Source organism: Paramacrobiotus metropolitanus, unplaced genomic scaffold (assembly GCF_019649055.1).
Source record: "Paramacrobiotus metropolitanus isolate TYO unplaced genomic scaffold, Prichtersi_v1.0 Parri_scaffold0000091, whole genome shotgun sequence".
NCBI lineage: Eukaryota > Metazoa > Tardigrada > Eutardigrada > Parachela > Macrobiotidae > Paramacrobiotus > Paramacrobiotus metropolitanus.
In genome coordinates this window covers 519,781-537,879 of record NW_026570311.1, presented here as the reverse complement: position 1 = coordinate 537,879, position 18,099 = coordinate 519,781, and the positions used below count along the sequence as shown (strand labels likewise).

The window sequence follows — 18,099 nt, the reverse complement described above, 5'->3', positions numbered from 1 at the left end:
AACTCGTGCGACTCATGGCGAGCCCGTAGTTTGAGTTTGTCGCTAGCCCGTGAATTTGTAATAATTTCGTTGTGTTATGCGGGAGCTATAAATGTTACGGGGCGAGCTTGCCCAGAGCATGTACTGATCTCCGCTTCGAAGATTGAAATGAGGTACGTGACGTAGTTTTGCAGGGCCGCGGTGGAAATGAAACGTTTTGGCTGGAAGAATTACCGCTTCAACATAGTTATTGACTTTCTTTAGCTTTCTCTTATTTGATGATACCCGGGTGCCTGAAAACACTTTTCTGCAAGGACGCTACAACCTTATCCATGCCCAAAGGTTGCCATGAGAACTACGAGGGGCGGTGAACAAAGTTAAGCAAAATGAGAGTACACTCAGTGTACTCTCATTTTCTTTTACGGATCCCATCAGCGCCGCCCGCTACTGGGAAAGAGTCGCGAGGGTCGCCGGCCGAAGCAGGATACGGTGTGGAAATAACAGTGGTTGGTGCGTGGACGGAAGTAGGGCGTCAGCGCGGCCGCGGCAGGAGGAGGTTGAACGGGTGCGTCTGTGAAATTACATAGGGGCAGAATTAGGAAACATGGAAGTAATTCGCATGCGCTGCAGTGCCCGTTCACTATGGTCACATTCACACTAACCGCACCTTCGTGGTCGGAGGTGCTGATAACCGAGACAGCATCGGCTGCCGGCGTCTCCGGGACGTCGGGGCGCATGTTAAGGAGCAACTTCATCCATGGCGGAATGTTGCCAAGCACACTGCGTTTCTGCACCGCCTGTCAACAAGAAACCCAACCCGATATATATAGAGTCAGGCATGTTGCTGCACGTCATTCAGATTTTTTTTTACTTAATTTCAGCGCACTGTTATAGCTGAATCACACATCAAGGAGTCAGCATTGCAACAACAATAATTAAAATCGTGGCGATGTGCGTCATCTTTAACTGGTCGCTTGGTATTCCAGAACTCAAATGAAGACTACGTACTTAATTTCGGCCGATTTGCCTATGGAAATTATTTTTCGCGGTGAAACTGTTTCTTTCGCTAACCGAAGGAGCTTGTGCTCTATAAAGATGGAGTAAAGCAACAACAACTGCTGTGCAGTTTTTTGGATACTGTTATGCACGTACTGGATATGTGTACTTATAGGTTCTGATTGTGTAGTTTGCTGCTGCTGTCCAAATAGAACAATAAATTTTTGAACTTTGTTGATCTAGCATAACGATACTTGGCACATGGGAAAAAGACAGCTGATGGCTTTTGGTACGGGCATAAATTATAGAAACTGGCCGATATTTGCTTCCTCGTCTTTGCGAAGAGAGTTATGGCATGGGCACAAAACAAGTTGAGTCAATCCAGTTTCTGATTTCTGTGTTTGATCGATATCGGTAAATAATACAAATTTCGAATTGTTATTACAGACATAACATACATACCATGAGACGGAATTAGAAAAGACTGAAGACCATGGAATTGGTGCGTTATTCGTTTATCTGAGCCTGCTTCCGAATCATCTCTCCCAGTGCCGCCATAAACGAAAGAGCGATAATATTTTTACCAGATTGCTTTCCTTAATTTTGTCTTTTTGTAAGTTTCTGCCGCGCCTACATGCTGCAATTCAGAGAAGTGGCTTTCTACCCGTAAAGACTTTCAAGTGGGCACCTGTATTAATTAAGCTTCATCGCTGTTAGTATTAATTAAGTCGCCCATTCACTTAACATAGGTGGTCAGTGGTCACTTGCATGTCTTTATTCTAATCGCATTTATAATATTCACGCCGGCAGGAAGCATTTTGTAAATGTGAAACTACAAACGAACAATGTTCCAACATGTATATGGGCTGAATGAGAAACTATACTTTGCAACCCTTGTTCGTATCGTCGTGTGACCATTTGTGCATGAAAGAGCTGAAGAGCTGATCCTTACCTTAGCAATATCCCGGTTAGCCTGGAGAACAGCTGCGCCTCGGCTAACTTCACTGGCGACCAACAGGGCAAGGATTACCAGAATATACGCAGTCGATGCCATTTTCCGCGATCTAACTGAACTCAGCAATTTCCACCTTTGGACGAGCAAAATCGCAGAGCAGAGCCGCTCCAGTTAAAGTATTATCTAAGGAAATTATTTCGGTACGATATGATCAAATCTCGAATCAATCCAGCTGGCTACATGCCCGTGCAGCTAAACTGGAACAGGAAGGCCGTGTACAATCCTCCCGGGAAAATCTCCCACTACCAATGTCGGCCACAAGTGAATTTCGCTTGTCTGGGAAGACACGCGTATGCCTAATGTCTATCAGCCCAGAGACAACAAAGAGCGGAAGAAACTTAGCACAACGATGGGATTATATTAGCACAGAACTCCTTCAATTCCGGATGTTGCTCGTAAGAGACGATGTCAGCTGTGTGTCGACGCCGCTGCCCACCGTCTTCACATTGGCACAGAAAATGTTAAGGACACTGACACATGCATAGAACATATACCAATAACGTTACAGCAACAGCCGGCTGATTCATAAGCAAATCGGACGATGGGTGTCCTCGGATAATGATGGTACAGACTGAGCAGATCAGCTCATGCGCCTACTCTGTACCTAGCCAAAACACCACCTACGCAGGCCGCAATTATTTTGCTTTTTGCATTTTAATGGACTGATTGTACGCTGAAGATTTTAACGAACGCCTTGGAGCAAGGCGCGGGCACAGGCAGGAATTATAGAGCAAATTATTCCTAGTTTCGCTAGTGTTAAGGCTACAGTTGTTATTGACTTACCTATTTCTTTCAAAGTTAATGTCAACAGTTAAACCGCACCTCACGGATTAAAGTTAAGTACTCTATTGGTATACACATTAAATTTTACGTTGGTACATTATTTGCTATGACTGATTGCGTACGACTGTACGAGCATAAAATGGTGTCAGGTCACCCCTAATAAAAAAATATTTTACCTGCTAAATCACAAATTTCAAACGAAGCACATGGATTTTTGGCACCACCCAGTACAGTGGCCATCGCTACGATGAGGCCATTGATGCGAACACAGGTTATAGCCCGTATAATATTATATCATCCACCAACCGCTTATTAGAATTACTTGTAATGTACGGAAGTCCTCTCTCCCCACTGTGTCCGGGTAACGCCGTCCAGGCGCTTGCTGTCTGTAGGGCACTGCTTGCATGATCCAGTTTAGCCTTTTTTGTCTTTATGTCGTAAAGAAAGAAGAAGAAAATTTGAAGGAAACTGGGTTGCAAATTGAACCGAAGACCGAATTAAACCGGAGCCATCTGGACTAATCTCTCTCACCCGGACGGCTGAAGCTACCATCTCCCTGGTCGTCATCCAGTTCATCCTCAATCCTACCCATCCTTATCCTGCGCCACCTGCGCGATGCCTTCACCGTGCACGTGACTGCTTTGACATAACTCTGCACAATGAGCGCATGCGCACAGCAGCCAGCGGAAGTTCAGCAATTCTTGTTTCGTTGCAGCGGTAATCTGTTCTTTGGCAATCGGAAACCTCCATGTTTTTGTCGGCTGAAATGCACAGATTAGCACCGTGCCATAAGGATACGGTGTTTCTAAAGCAGCTGAAAGGCAGCGTCCTGAAAATTTCCGAACAGCTGCTCGTGCGGTGCAGCAATGATTTGCGAACTGTCTCAGAATCAGTACGAGTGTATCCGCCCACCAGCTTTCTTCGAAATCAACCGGGAGGGCAAACCCGCTTTTTTCCCGTGCTTTTTCCTGCACGAGCATCGCCTACCTTAGTTATATCTGTTCCAACCGGCATCATCTTTGCACCCCATCAGTAATAAATATATGGATCATATCGGTACATTTGTTTCGACGTTTACCCATTCGGCAGAAGTAGGAATCACAACCACCCACAAATCAGCGTTTTTCTGCCTAGAAAAAGACAAAGTTTGTAGTAGATGTGTTTTGTCGCGATCCGGCAAAACAAAATAATTGTGTCTGCATGCATTTACAGCACCGCATTCAATTTAATCATGGTTCTTTCATCTGCAGGAATCCGCTTACGTTGGTAGATCTCTTTCCCATCCACCGATTCTTCATTTTCTGCCGCACTTCCAGGTTAGCTGGTTTCCAGGCTTTTTGGATTATCGTAATTACTTTCCATTGTAACTTCGACATCTCCCGGCAGTCCAGTGGAATAAGATGAATCAAAGTTTGTGCTGCATCTGGCTGTGGTTCCTTTTCCGACTGTGTAGCGACACTGAATGGCTGGTACGATTTCATGTAGGATTTACGATAGATAGTCTTCTGCTGCTGATGTGCTTGTCCCCTTGTCGGCGCATTTCGATTGCGCTTAATTCGTAAACACTTGCCCTGACCTACCGCAGTCGGTAAAAAAGACACGTGTATCCGCTGAGACCGTTACTTCTACAGGCATTTTCCCTTATAATCAAATTCTTAGGATTTAATTATTGAACCTACTTCAGTCCAATGCAAAGAACTTATGAATTTTGAAAAATGGGCAATTCGGTAATTTTCGGATATTTTGTCCATGGATTTGCTACACGGATTATTTGATCCAACGACAGAAAATCCGGCTCTCCTACGAAACAGGATCAGCGATGATGACCAATCCTCAAGGGGAATGACTTGACCCAATTGCGGCCCGAACCGCCTTCGAACGCTGGTAGTCTCTCCGACCAACTTCGGAAGGTAATTCTGTTTCGGAAAAGCGTAAGCGTCGGTAATTAAACTCAAGCGCTCTGTGAAATACGGAGCTCTGCCTTGTCACTGAGCGGTCTGAGCCATGCGCTGCACCCTAACTGATGGTGAGAGCTGGATTTTTCCGAACAACGAGAAGTCGAACTTATTCGCTTTATTACCGAAAGACGCTAACCGGAATTGATTCAGTTTAAGCACTGGAAAAAACATAATAATTCTGAATACGACATTCAGGGCATGAGGCCGCGAATCGACGGGTATAAAATAAAAAATCAGCTACAACCTACATTTCTCTAATACTGATAAGCGTAAATGCTGCATCGGAAAGGCCTAAGATAATCGACATGTCCGGTAACCTCCCCAATCTTCCGGTCACCGAAACGATAATTTCAGATAGCCTAGTTGCAGCCATTGGCGGTTCCAATATGGATGCGTAGCCCAACATACGTACGCAGCGGGTAGTGTATTGCGAGCAAGACTGCACAATTGCGTACTGTAGCGGCTGACTGTGGTTTACCTTGCAGCCGCCGCTCCAGTAATACGTCATAATGCAGTTTGCACCTGCTGCAGTTGGGAAGTACGAGGAACTGCTGAAGCACGTAGCGTTCAATATTACCTCATCGAGATGCTTCTTTGATCTGTGTATTTCTCTTGGGATTCTGTACTTTTGTGTGGCATAACATCCGGTTGAATATTAGCCGTAATGATTATCCGAATATAGATATGTTCCACTTTGGCATTTTGTAACTTTATATATGTAATTACAAGAAGCACTACATGTTCTGCCCTGCTTATGTGATCCCCTCTTTCGCTGGTTTGTACTACACCCACTGGAAACGCGGATTAATTAACCGGTGACAGTATAATAATTGGATCGTTGGGAATTTCTGGGCAGCCTGACGTGATGTTACGTCCACCCACAGTGGCCATAAAAGGTATGACTTTATTGTCATCCAGCCTAAAAGTGAGAGATTCTTAAGCGTGTTTTCTTGCTCCTCGTTAAAACGGGCGTAGTGTGATGTTTTCTCCGTTTCATTTATGAATTATAGTGAATTGATTCAACGACCTGAAATATGACCTTCCAATATCTTCGTGCGAGGATGAGTGTCTGATCCATCTTGTTATATGTGGTATACACTGATCTTTAGTTTATCCTTATTTGCACTGTGTACATAACCAGAAAATGCTAGATCAGCCTAGATGTAATGGTAAGTATTATTGTACCTCGACGTATAACGTGTCATATGTCCTTTATCTTAGGATTAGAAGATGCTCTGCCACGTAGCGAAGGGCAGTTAACTTTGTGATATACCGTAATTATCGAATCAGAGGCTCCCTTCCCCCACAATACGGGCGCCCCCGAAATTAGAACCCACCCTTAAGGTCGTCTGACAATTACTGTACTCTCGACTCTTGATATCCTATTTTTTTACAGTGCACCAGTTCCACGCTGTATGCATTTTCATACCATTCACTGAATCGAATGAAACTAAAGCAGTCAGCACGGGCGGCTGACTGCGACACTAACGAAAAAGCTCGCGCTCCGATTTCTCGCCGGTTCGGTACAAGTTAGGTGTGAGTAGGAGCATTCCGCGTCAGGGATCAGGCTAAGTTAATTTGTGTGGGACTTCTGGAATGCAAGTTGGATTGTGTACAGTGCTCTCTTGAAGTTTCTTTTTCCGGTGGATCTGCACAGTTCCCTGTAGCAGTGCCTATATACCACTATGAGATTCTCTGTAGAATAGTGATACGGCTTGTTTTTAAACCGCGTATGGAGAATCTGTAACCAATTTCCATACTTTGTGCATAATTCAGTTACAAAATACATAAATATAAAAACGTATAATTATTATAATATGAATACAAATATGTAAATACTTTGAACAAACTTACACTGGCACCCACCCATCCCGAAAGACCTCGTATCATTTTACGTACACCGCAACAAGCTTGCGATTCCAGAAACATAATTCAAATTAACTCATCATCAGATCTTATTTTTTAGTATTAAACTTCTCACAGCTAGTTTTCGTCAGATCGATTCCAAAGCAGCACAGGGCTTAACACTCATGGAAATTGCACAACTATTTAAATGGTTAACAAAAATCTGAAAAAGAATCATGCGAGGGCTTAGTCAGAGCCACTGGTGCGGCGAAAGCATGGTGACTCGAGCTGATGGCGCTTTTGTCCACCGATAGATGGAGTGCACCGTACACGTAACGGCTTAAGAAGTATAACGCGAAGTCTTGCCTGGTCATGAATTTTTCTAACTTTTTAGCAGTGCTTTTTTTTATTCTCAGGTCATTTTGACAAGGGCCTAGTGTCTACCAGATTTTTCGGTTATTAAACGTTACAAAAACCTGCAACCCTAGCGTGGAGTAATGTATCTGTACCGGCATACGGCTCGCAGCGTTGCTTTACTCGCCGTGTTAGTGGAGTGGCTTGTCCGAAGCCAGAACCATGCAGATCCGCCAGTCACCACCGCACCGATGCTGGAGGTGCGGGTGGTCAGTTTGCAGATTCGGGAGCCCAGCGTGGCAATCGGACTGGTGTGGACGGGCGGCGCCCTGCAGCTGGCCGTGCAGCATGCCAACGAACGCTATTCACAGCGCGGTCTGCGTTTTGTGGTGCATCCCTTGGAGATCATGGACAACTACACCTGCCGGCAGGCCGCCGCTGATGGGATTTTTCACTTGGCCGACTACTACTACCGCCAGAACTTGGACCGGCCCTCGTCAGGCACCTGCGACCTCTACTTCACCAACAGTACACTCTATAAGCCTGCAAGTTGGCTGGGTTTAGAAGCGGCTCTTTTTGCAGGTTGTATGGACTATTTTCAGATGCTGTCCTTATCCAGCGGTAAGTGGTTGAACGCGTGATCGTACGTGTCGGAAATGATGTCAAGGAAACGAGTTAGTTTGCCCAGAGCCCGCGAGTGTATAGTGCAACAGCAGGAATGCGAGCTGGTTATGTTGATATCTCTTCCGGCAAGCTATATATGCTATAGACGATGCTCTTGAAGCATCTCCTAGGGAACTAGTTATACAGTCCTTCTAGGGAGCAAAGACTATCTAGGTTTGGGAAAGGATGCGAGGTCCCGAAGAGGCTATGATTACGATTACCAGAATCGAGAAACAGTAGTTCACTCAACCTCACTGTGCGGCCAGAGATCGCAGGCCTAAATTAATCAGAACTTCCCGTACAAACGGGAGAAGAACGAAAACTAAAATCAGGTTTATACTGTAATTAAAATGGGCACTTTCCGGAAAATCATAATGTGTCTAGTCATGCTATGCTCATGGAAAGCAAGTCAGAAAAAGTAGTCACACGCATGGTGAACCGCTTTTGTTAGACAACATTCATGCGCTTTAATATCCTGATGTCATTGCCGGCGAGACCGTCCGGTTCGAAATCCAACTCCAGTGAAGGTGTCGTTCTGGTGGGCCTCGGTTCTACTCCGGAGAAGCGTCACTTCTGTAACCTTTTTTCGTTTTCGACAGTTTGCTGAGCCAAGTGTTATTGACCCACCTTACTTGCTGGCCGACAAATTCAGCCATCTCGACGGCTTGCTTTTCGACTAGTTCGCTGTCTGACGCTCTACTTTGTATAGCTGTTTCCTTGGTTTTAGTCAGTTTTCATTTGCTTTACTAGTTATCCGAGATAACCAATGAAGCAAATGAAAGCTGAGAAGTACTAAGTACATGCGGTAATTATTCCGAGATAGCGGCGTGCTCAGTTTTGAGTACGAGAGGGTAGAGAAGGTGTAGCCGATGCCCAGCAGTTGGTCGTTCGGAAACCTGTCCGTCGTCAGATTGTCGCTTCAACCAGTATTCGGATGAATGCCTTGTCACCCATAAAAGATTTGTCAGCAAACCGTCGACCAAAAAAGCTGTAGTCAGTATATCGTCGGTGTTCCAGTGCGAGTCGTTTGAGAAAGCCAGTGCCGAAAAAAATTGTCCGCTGGCTATTTTCATTACTGTTGGCCCAGCGAACGGCTTTTCCGGGGCAATGGTCAAGTTGTATAGCAGATTATTGGTCCGCCCGCGCGGTTTTGCTTAGTCAAAGCTGTTACAGTGTTTGATTTGCTTATTTCACAGAATGGAATGCCTTTTTCTTCAACAAGTAGGCACGCTGTCTTCGGAAAAGATTGGTGCGCGCTCCTTATGGCAGTGTAACTAGTGTCGAACCATTTCCAGTGGTCTTGCTGTGCCCGTCCGACCGCCGTCAACCTCCACGTACCTGCTGAATCTGGCCGGCAGCGGAGTGGACGCGGCGCGCAGCATGTGGGGCATCCTCCACATCTTTGGCTGGTCGCGCGTGGCCTGCCTGCTGGACACAGGCGCCACCACCAACTTCTATAACAGTCTGCTCAATGCCGCCAAGACGCTGTCGCTGACCAACAACATCCCCATCACCTCGTATCCCATCCAGGCCAACAACAGCACCTCCATTGTCAATGGACTGTTGCGCGCTCAGGAGAATAGTCGTGGTATGTTAGGGAACCCTTACACGTGCTCCTTATAGTAAAAAAACGTTACCGTGTGTAGCTTGCGTCCTTGAACTAAATACGCTTTCCCTTATGCTATGCATGTTGCAGTTTTCTTTCTGGCTGCCTCTGCTTCCGTGGCTTACCTAGTAATGGTAAGTACGTAATAGTATACAGTATCACGTCGTTCTAATTTTATAGGAGGGGTAAACCAAATCAGTAGCACCTTGTCAATCAGTCGCCGATTGTATCAGCTACAAACGATGAAAAATGAATGGGTGTTGGTAGACACGAGTGACTGATTACATCATTACAGACTGTACAAGCTTGTCCCGTAATTTCCATCGTAAAGGTACAGCTAGCGCGAAATTTGCGCTTGAAACGATGGCCACGTCACTACGCTTATCTGATTGCCTAAATCCGCTCCGTAGATAGATTGTCCATTACCACACCGACTGTTTCTTGGCCACCTTACGCCAGGCAGTTACTGTTATTCTCATTGAATTATATGGCTTGTACCAAGCCACCAGCCAGCCAAATGCATGTTACGTGTTTAAGCAGTGTGGCGTGGCGCGCCGTAGTACGGCTTTACGCGCAACACGTAAATTTGTAATGTTCGCTGTTCCGATGCGATGGAAATTACGGGACAAGCTTGTACATCAACAGATTTACTGCTTATTTTCATTCAGTAAGTCCGTCGAACTTTTAATCGTGATTGTTGTATACCGCTTGCTTAAGGACAACTAAAGATGTTGCTCTTATAACACTTTAGGAGATCGGTAAGAAGTTGTTTTTAATAACGGGCGAAAGTCGCTCTACTTGTTTTTTGTTTCAACTTTTAAGTTTGGAGATTATGCGTGGTAATGCTATGAGTGTATTGTGCACTGTCCCTTCCCTTGTTAATTGGGACAAATTCTTCATTTGATCATATTTGTTGAGCGAAGCTTGCCTTGTACATATTGTGAAATAAATTGCATCCTTTTTTGAAAAAAAAAACACTTTAGTGGTAAACCATGCAGTTTCCCACAGGATCTGGCCAGCCAACTAGGAATGACCAACGGAGAATACGTGCGTATGCAGAAGATTGTGGTTTTAAAGCACGCTGCTGCAGAGCATAACCATTTGATGATCCTGCAGGTGTTCTTGAATGTTCAGCCTGTCCAGAACAACTTCTACGGAAAGGCGTCATTTTTCAACAATCCCACACCATTGGTCAGTAGAAATGTTTCCATATTTTGCATTAATTGATAGAGATTTATTAGAAACCCTTTTCTTTTAAAGAAGATGACATCTGCCGTAGATGTTTAATTACCAGAATTCGCGCAGCTGTATAGGTATTACAGTACTGGCGCATGATGCGATCCTGAAGCACGCTTTGTGTTTTTTGAAAAAGTTCTAACCAGGGCACGGTCACTGCCTTATCCTCGGAAAAATTTTATTTTTTGTTCGAAGACCGAATAGGTATGGGGAACACTTGAAAAAATACTTTCATCGGAAATGGTCTAGTGGGCGTGGCCAAACACGAATTTGATTGTTGACGTTATTGCATGTACAGTATAATGATGCATTGCCATTGCCGTACTACCGTAATATAAACGGATAAATTCTGTTCCGAGTGCTGTGTAACCCCTTTTCACTCTGTGGGTAGTTTTTACTCTTTTCTCTCGATTTCCTGATTCACTGCTATCAAAACCTAAAATTTTTAGAGAATCTCGCTACTTATCAAGCTTTAAATACAGTACAAGATTGTCCGGTAATTTCTGCCGGTTCAAAACAGCGAAATACACAAATTTGCGTGTTACGCCAAACGTAGTGTAGCGGCAATTGCTATAGCGCAAACTTCGCGCTAAATATGTGCTATCTGTATCTTTACGACAGAAATTACCGGACAAGCTTGTACATGGATTTTAAGCACATCATGCACATGTACACGGACTGTTCAGGTTTCGGCACAGTCGATAATGCGCATTCTTTCAAAATTTTTCAAAACAGTGATTTAGGATGAAAAGTAAGAATTACAGTGATAAAGGATAACAAAGGATTCAAAAAACAATTATCCGTGTGTCACGTCTTGGCACAGATGTTTATTGTGCCACTCTGGCCGGATAGATACTGAATAATGAAATACTCGTAGTACCACATAAAATGCATCCTCTACAGGTCAACACAGCCATGCGGGTTGCTACGCGCTAATATGGCGCGTAGCCACTCACTACACTACACCGTGTATTCTCAGGTATTATGTGGTATGGCAGTACTGCAATATAATGGCTACATCATTACACATGCAAAAAATTTCAACAATTAAATTCGTGTTTGGCAACGCCCACTGGACAACTGCCGATGGAAGTATTTTTCTAAGTGTCCCCCATATCTATTCTGTCTTCCAACAAAAAACTGATTTTTTCTGAGGATGAAGACGATGACCGTGCCCTGGTGAGCTTGAATATACTGTAAAGGGATGGTCCTGTACAGATGTTAAACTTGACATGGAACTTGATTTTCCTCACCTTTCACGAATCCGACGACAGTGAGTCCGAGCGAGAACTGAATAGCGAACTGCGTCAGCTGGCCCACGAGCTGTACAACGTCACTTATGAGCCCGGAGTGCAGGTATTATAATGATTGAGAAAGCATGTACACCTTATTAACGTGATTTCCAAAGTCGTACCAAGTTAGATAAGAGATAATATCTCTGGTACTGAATAACGTAAAATTTGCTGGATGAAAATCAGTAGGAGTACGTTTCGTCATGTTTTTGTCAAATGCATTAAGTTGTACGTAAGAGGTGAAACGTGTGGCACGACCTGCAGCCTCACCGCTTGGAATTTCTCAAAACGGATTGCACATTCTCTTATTAGTTTTTTATGCTCTCCATGCTCGTTATCGATTTGATAAGAAATTATTATTTCTGCACAAGTCGAATTATGAATATAAGTGAGCCTTATACAAGTCATAGCAGCAGTCGGAGTGAGTGCGATTGTTGGCACAGACAGACTGTCGCTAGCGCGCTGCCTGTCTTTCGAGAAATGTTAATGAGGTGTGACGGCAAAAAAAGTACTAAATTTTTCCATAATATCTTTCAGTATAAAGAAAATTCCTGTATACCTTGGTCGTGTTGTAGCATGCGCAGGAAGGTTTCTCAGGAAGGTTACCAGCCATCAGCTGGTAGCTTATTCTAGAATTCTGGGCTTGCTGTTACTGTGTTATATATGCGACACAGTATGTCGCATTATTCATTGCTACGCACGTAATATGCTGCAGCAATTGCAGGTAAAAAATTAAACGTTCGTATATGTGGGTGCTGCAGACAGTATATTTGGGTGCAGCCTGTAGTGCAGCCTTACCGTATGACTTACAAAGTACAAGGCCAGTACTCCGTGTGTAACAAACGTGAAACGAGCTTAAATTGCATTGTATGATACTCCGAATGCATCGCTTGTGCAGCCGCTGAGCAATTACCCGACTCGATTGGCTTATACTTCCATCGAGCTTATTAGCGGTATCCTGGCCGACAATCTGGATGAATATCGCCGACTGCCTACTGCGCAACGCGCTGCTTTCTGTGCTGGCGACCATCTGGCGACGCTGCTCTTCAATCGCACCTTCGTGCTGCCGCACGCCACTGTGGCCGTTAACGCACAAGGCCGTTCCAGCATGGACGTCGACATTTGGATGTTCGATTCGAAAAGCAGGAATATGAGCGTAACTAATGCTTTACCACGGGATTCCCTGCTATCCTAAAAAACGGTTGACATTTGGCAGATGTACGCTGTGTATCGTTCCGTCAGCGCAGCACTGGAGCCGAGGAATACGTCAGATCGGGATTGGCCGAATGGCAGTCCGCCGCTGGATATACCGGTGTGTGGCTTCTCCGGACGGGAAGGGCCCTGTCGCGGTATGTTCCGCATGCAGTGTTTGGACTCAGATCCTTATAGCCATTCCGGCTTTCCCTTAACGACGGCGTAACTATGCTGCAGAACGGACCGCATCCGCCTTGAGCATCGCACTTCCGGTGGCCGTTGGCGCTGTGGTGGTAATTCTGGGTGCATCCGTGGTGGCGTTCTTTGCAGTTCGGTAAGATAGATCTTGTTCGCTCTTATGTGGAACACTTGTTTCACCTGAGCTTTATTTCATCACTGCAAAGAAGGCTGGGTGCATATTTGGCATCAGAATTATACGTTGTGCAAAAAACTTGCCGGTTCGCCGCCCGGAAAGCCTGTTGTACGTGGTATGGTTTAGAATGCTGACAAGCTTGCATGCGAAGGGGATGCTGCGAGAACCTCTCGGCTCGAGTTGTTTATGCAGTACCTCGAGGGAGCTGCTAGCTGCGCAGATTATAATAGCTCTAAAGGTCACAGCTAACTGAAAACAGCTATGAGTGTTACCAGGGACAACAAAAAAGCACTGAATCGTGGGTAGATGACAAGCCCAGATTTTTCTATCGTCCTTTACGTAAGAAAGAGGGACCGAAATCTAGTGAAGTTTAGAATCAGTTTCGCCAGCTTCGATAACTGCACACTCTAACATATGTATTAGTTAATTTTATGACCCACGTAAGGTTAGTATCGCAACCTCCCGTTCGCTGTCGCATACTACGGATTCGGCTATTACAGGAGAGCGCGACGGAACGACCGATCGCGTTACTGGTGGCTGATCAACGAGAATGAATGGAATGCCAGCCTGACTACGGCTGGGAGAGAGGCGGGCAATCCAGTATCATGGAGAAACACAACCGTCTGGCTAACCATGATGAACATCGGCGACACTCGTCCCGACCTGCTGCTAAATGCGGATCTCGTGCCCGATACAACGGTTAGCGTCATTCCTGTCTATATTTCACTACCTCCGGTCTGCCAGTTTATAAGTGAATACTTCGATCAGTTCGATGATTTTCGTAATCCAAATGCTTAGGTGGAAACAACACGGATGATTCCGTGTCCGGTGCCAGGAATGTAAAGACAATATTATGATCGTCTGTACATAATTATAGATACACTACATAGATGTACAAGCTTGTCCCGTAATTTCCATCGCATCGGAACAGCGAACATTACAAATTTACGTGTTGCGCGTAAAGCCGTACTACGGCGCGCCACGCCACACTGCTTAAACACGTAACATGCATTTGGCTGGCTGGTGGCTTGGTACAAGCCATATAATTCAATGAGAATAACAGTAACTGCCTGGCGTAAGGTGGCTAAGAAACGGTCGGTGTGGTAATGGACAATCTATCTACGGAGCGGATTTAGGCAATCAGATAAGCGTAGTGACGTGGCCATCGTTTCAAGCGCAAATTTCGCGCTAGCTGTACCTTTACGATGGAAATTACGGGACAAGCTTGTAAATTCCTAAAAAAGCACAGTAATTAACCAGCCAACCCGGTATTTTGCTTTGCCTGATTTTACAGCATACCAACGTCAACACGCTGTTGGGTGTGGTGATTTTGTCGCATCAGGCCATCCTTATTTCGGATTACTGCAAACGCGGTTCCTTGATGATGCTGCTTGAAGTATTTCATATCGATCAGGATTTTCAGCTGTCTATGGCCCGCGATCTGGCCGAGGTAAACCGCAGTCCTGGTAAACCGAGCGATTGACAGTCCTTCATATTAAGATATTCGTCCGTTAGGGTCTGAATTATTTACACAACAGCATCGGCCGAGCGCATGGCTGTTTATCTCCCCGCCAATGCCTCATCGACGATCATTTCACTCTACGCATCGGTCAGTTCGGCTTCGCCGCCATTAATCACGCCCTCTCGCTGGACATAGCCTCGGAAGTTCATGCTACCAATAAGGAATCGGTTTTCGCGGCTGACATTAGGGCAACCGGAAAGATACTTCTGGTAATCGTCTTTCAGGCGACTAGCGAAACCTCCTCCCGGCTGGCCATCAGGGCTGCGAGGGAGATGCAGATTGAAGAGATAGAAACGGCAGATCACGACGTCCAGCTACTGCTCACACTACTGGCCAACCGTTGTCTGCACAGTAGCCCCGTTTCGCGCCCCACGGCAAAACAGTTGCTGACCGCCGTGGGACGGCTGCGTGTGCCCGGACAGCCAGTGTCCCGCAACGTCGTCGAAAGCGTCATCCGGCGCTTTGAAGCATACACGGTGACCCTGGACGAAGCGGTGCGCGTGAAGACCGAGGAGCTGCAGAGCGAGCGGAAAAAGTGTGACGATCTGCTAAGCGAACTGCTGCCTCGGTAGGTCAGCCTGTCCGCTTTTTCCGGGTCTCACAACTCAGGTGTTTAGGTTTTTATGTGTCCACGGACACAAAGAATCATTTTTTATGAAGGTCAAGTCAAACATTTGAAAATGATACAATGAATCAAAGCTATCCAAAGGAAAATGCAAAGTGCTGTGCTATTCGACGTTAGATAGTCTTTAACACAGATGGGACATGTTCCATTGGGGCTTGAGAAACAAGCAACTGATATGAAGACTGAGCAAAGTCGGTGTGATTCCGGAGCTTTGCTGTCTTTCATGAGAAGAGTCTTCACTGAAGACTCTATAAAGGGTGGCCTGTCAGTCTCAAGAAAAATTAGTCCCAGCTGCTAAAACGCAGGAATGTTTAGCGCGATATCCGGTCAGCATCCCGAGTGGCTCATAAAATGAAAACACGAACTGGCGAAGAGCGCTCTGTAATATGCCTCAACACAGTCCCAGTTGGTTTCACAAAGCAGGCTACAGGAATTACGAAGTCGATTAACACAGCAGCACGGTCCCGCCGTGGAAACCTAAAACATCTTCTGAAACCTTAGGCAACCTGCCAAAAAAGATGAAAAACTGATCGACTAAGAAGCTCAGTGAAAGCTTCAGAAACATGATTATTGCGTAGAAGCGTTGTGGATCGGCTGCGTAACCGCGAGAACATGATAGCAGAATTCTACAAATCTGTCACCGTCTCCTTCTCCGACCTGGATAACTTCGTCGACTGGATGAGCAGCGTCCCGCCCGTGGCTGTCATCGGCACCGTCACGGCGTTATTCAGCGCATTCGATGGAGCCATTCAGGAGTTTGACGTGTATAAAGTGGAGACCGTGCGGGACAGTTACATGGTCAGACTCTACCATAGCATTCTTACGTGCCCAAAGAGAACTGTCGCCGCCTTGGCTGTTGCAGGCCGTCAGCGGTATCCCGGTTCGATGCGACAACCAGCATGCGGTGGAGATTTGTCGGATGGCCTTCACATTGCTGCGGGTGTTTGCCGGTAGCGAGGCGGCGGTCATGAGTACCGGGGCGCCAACAGATGGTCGAACGGTAGTTGCGCATCCTCAGGTTCGTCCGCACTCGTTGCTGGGACTGCGCTGCGGCATCCACTCAGGTAGGCTCTTTCTAGTTGATGGCCGCCTAGAAAATATTGGTAACATATGCTCCTAAAGGTAACATATGCTCACATATTGGTAACATATGCTCACATATTGGTAACATATGCTCACATATTGGTAACATATGAACATATTGGTAACATATGCTCACATTGGTAACATATGCTCCTAAAGGATGACCGTTCCCATCATCAGAATCCAGTACTTAACTAACAATTTGTGCGCTATCGTTACTTGCAGGACCCTGTGCTGCCGGAGTCATCGGCATGCGCGTTCCCCGTTACTGCCTGTAAGCAAAAATAACCAGCCACCATATCGCAAATCACTTGCAGAGGTTTGTAAGGCTGGACGACCTTTGCAGTTTCGGCGACACGGTAAACGTGGCTGCCCGCATGAACACCAACGGCCAAGGCGGTCGTATCCACCTCAGCCAGGCCAGCCACGATCTCCTCGCTGCCAAAACGGACAGCCATCGCTTCCGTCTGCAAGAGCGTGGGCTGCTGTTCGTCAAGGTATGTGGCTGGATTCTCTGAATGCTAAACTAATTGCTTTTTTTCGGCCTCTTAGTCGATGTGGTTAGGTAGCAGTGTCGAATTTCAGGGCAAAGGAGCCATGCTCACTTACTGGCTGGATCCATGATGCGCGGGTCACAACCCTGGCTCCCGAACCCAAACGAGACAGTGAAAGAATATAATTATATGACTGGGATAAATACTGTTCTAGTAGCCAATGCACAGTCTGCACTGATCGTCCACTATGCCGACAGCGTAACGTAACGTGCCGATACGACTACGCTTCCGTGGCACGACACAAATACTTCGATTACTGCCTTATATGGGCTCCCCTTATATTGCTCTCCCTTATCTGGGCTCCCGAGCAATATGAGCAACCCTCTACATGGGCGGTTACGTTATTACTCACACTTTCGTAGCTGTTATCAGTGTTATTACGGACTGAAAATTTTGATTTATTTAAAATCTTACTTTGCCAGCCAAAAAGCCTAGTGTACGCTAAAGAGTACACTTTGCCAGCCAATAAGTACGCTAAAGAGTTTGAGTCGATCCGTTTGAAAAATATATATAAATAATATATATAAATATAATTCGGATGTGAAATTTCGGAATTCTTTGGTCTGCTCACTGGTAAATCCGGTTGAAAAGAAGTAGAAAAGGGTTCTGATATAAATCCGATAAATATAATTTGACGGGTACTGCTAACTAGCCGGGAGCCCAGATAAGGGAGAGTAATACAAGGGGAGCCCATATAAGGCAGTATTCGAAGTATGAACATAATATATGGATATTTATTTGCAGTATTCATATCAGCGAGCACCACTCAGGAAATAAAATCAAATGAAAAATTTGTCCCAGTTTACATGGGACGGGACTATATAATTATACAATTGAAACAGCATCGGCTTCGCCTCCGCGTTTCTTGTGGTCATCGGCCACTTCATTTAGTTTTCAATGAATATTTATTAGAATAACATATTTCGCCGAAACATAATCGGTACACCGTATTAATGCAAAAAAAACGGATTTTATTAACTGACCAAGGTACCGGTTCTGTCCAGTTCTCGGTACTGTTCAG

At 45.5% G+C, this 18,099-nt stretch overlaps 2 protein-coding genes across 2 annotated transcripts; one reads left to right on the top strand and one right to left on the bottom strand.

Annotated features, from left to right (window-relative positions):
- Nucleotides 1-298: 298 nt before the first annotated feature.
- Nucleotides 299-2,559, bottom strand: LOC129596534 (uncharacterized). Its single transcript, XM_055493844.1, has 3 exons — nt 1,928-2,559; nt 647-776; nt 299-550 (listed from the first exon to the last, which is right to left on the bottom strand). The coding sequence occupies exons 1-3, from the start codon at nt 2,027-2,029 to the stop codon at nt 411-413; spliced, it is 372 nt and encodes a 123-aa protein (XP_055349819.1). The 5' UTR covers nt 2,030-2,559; the 3' UTR covers nt 299-410.
- Nucleotides 2,560-16,004: 13,445 nt separating this feature from the next.
- On the top strand, nt 16,005-16,802 carry LOC129596510 (atrial natriuretic peptide receptor 2-like). Its single transcript, XM_055493808.1, has 3 exons — nt 16,005-16,239; nt 16,304-16,505; nt 16,750-16,802. The coding sequence occupies exons 1-3, from the start codon at nt 16,054-16,056 to the stop codon at nt 16,800-16,802; spliced, it is 441 nt and encodes a 146-aa protein (XP_055349783.1). The 5' UTR covers nt 16,005-16,053.
- The last annotated feature ends 1,297 nt before the right edge of the window (nt 16,803-18,099 follow it).

Excerpts from the sequence above, each read along its gene's own strand:
- LOC129596534 (XM_055493844.1), bottom strand. The coding sequence starts at position 2,029 with ATGGCATCGACTGCGTATATTCTGGTAATCCTTGCCCTGTTGGTCGCC. Across the intron at positions 777-1,927 it reads CTAACCGGGATATTGCTAAG|GCGGTGCAGAAACGCAGTGT; the intron begins GTAAGGATCAGC and ends TCTTGTTGACAG. Across the intron at positions 551-646 it reads CAGCACCTCCGACCACGAAG|ACGCACCCGTTCAACCTCCT; the intron begins GTGCGGTTAGTG and ends GTAATTTCACAG.
- LOC129596510 (XM_055493808.1), top strand. The coding sequence starts at position 16,054 with ATGATAGCAGAATTCTACAAATCTGTCACCGTCTCCTTCTCCGACCTG. Across the intron at positions 16,240-16,303 it reads CCGTGCGGGACAGTTACATG|GCCGTCAGCGGTATCCCGGT; the intron begins GTCAGACTCTAC and ends TGGCTGTTGCAG. Across the intron at positions 16,506-16,749 it reads GCGCTGCGGCATCCACTCAG|GACCCTGTGCTGCCGGAGTC; the intron begins GTAGGCTCTTTC and ends CGTTACTTGCAG.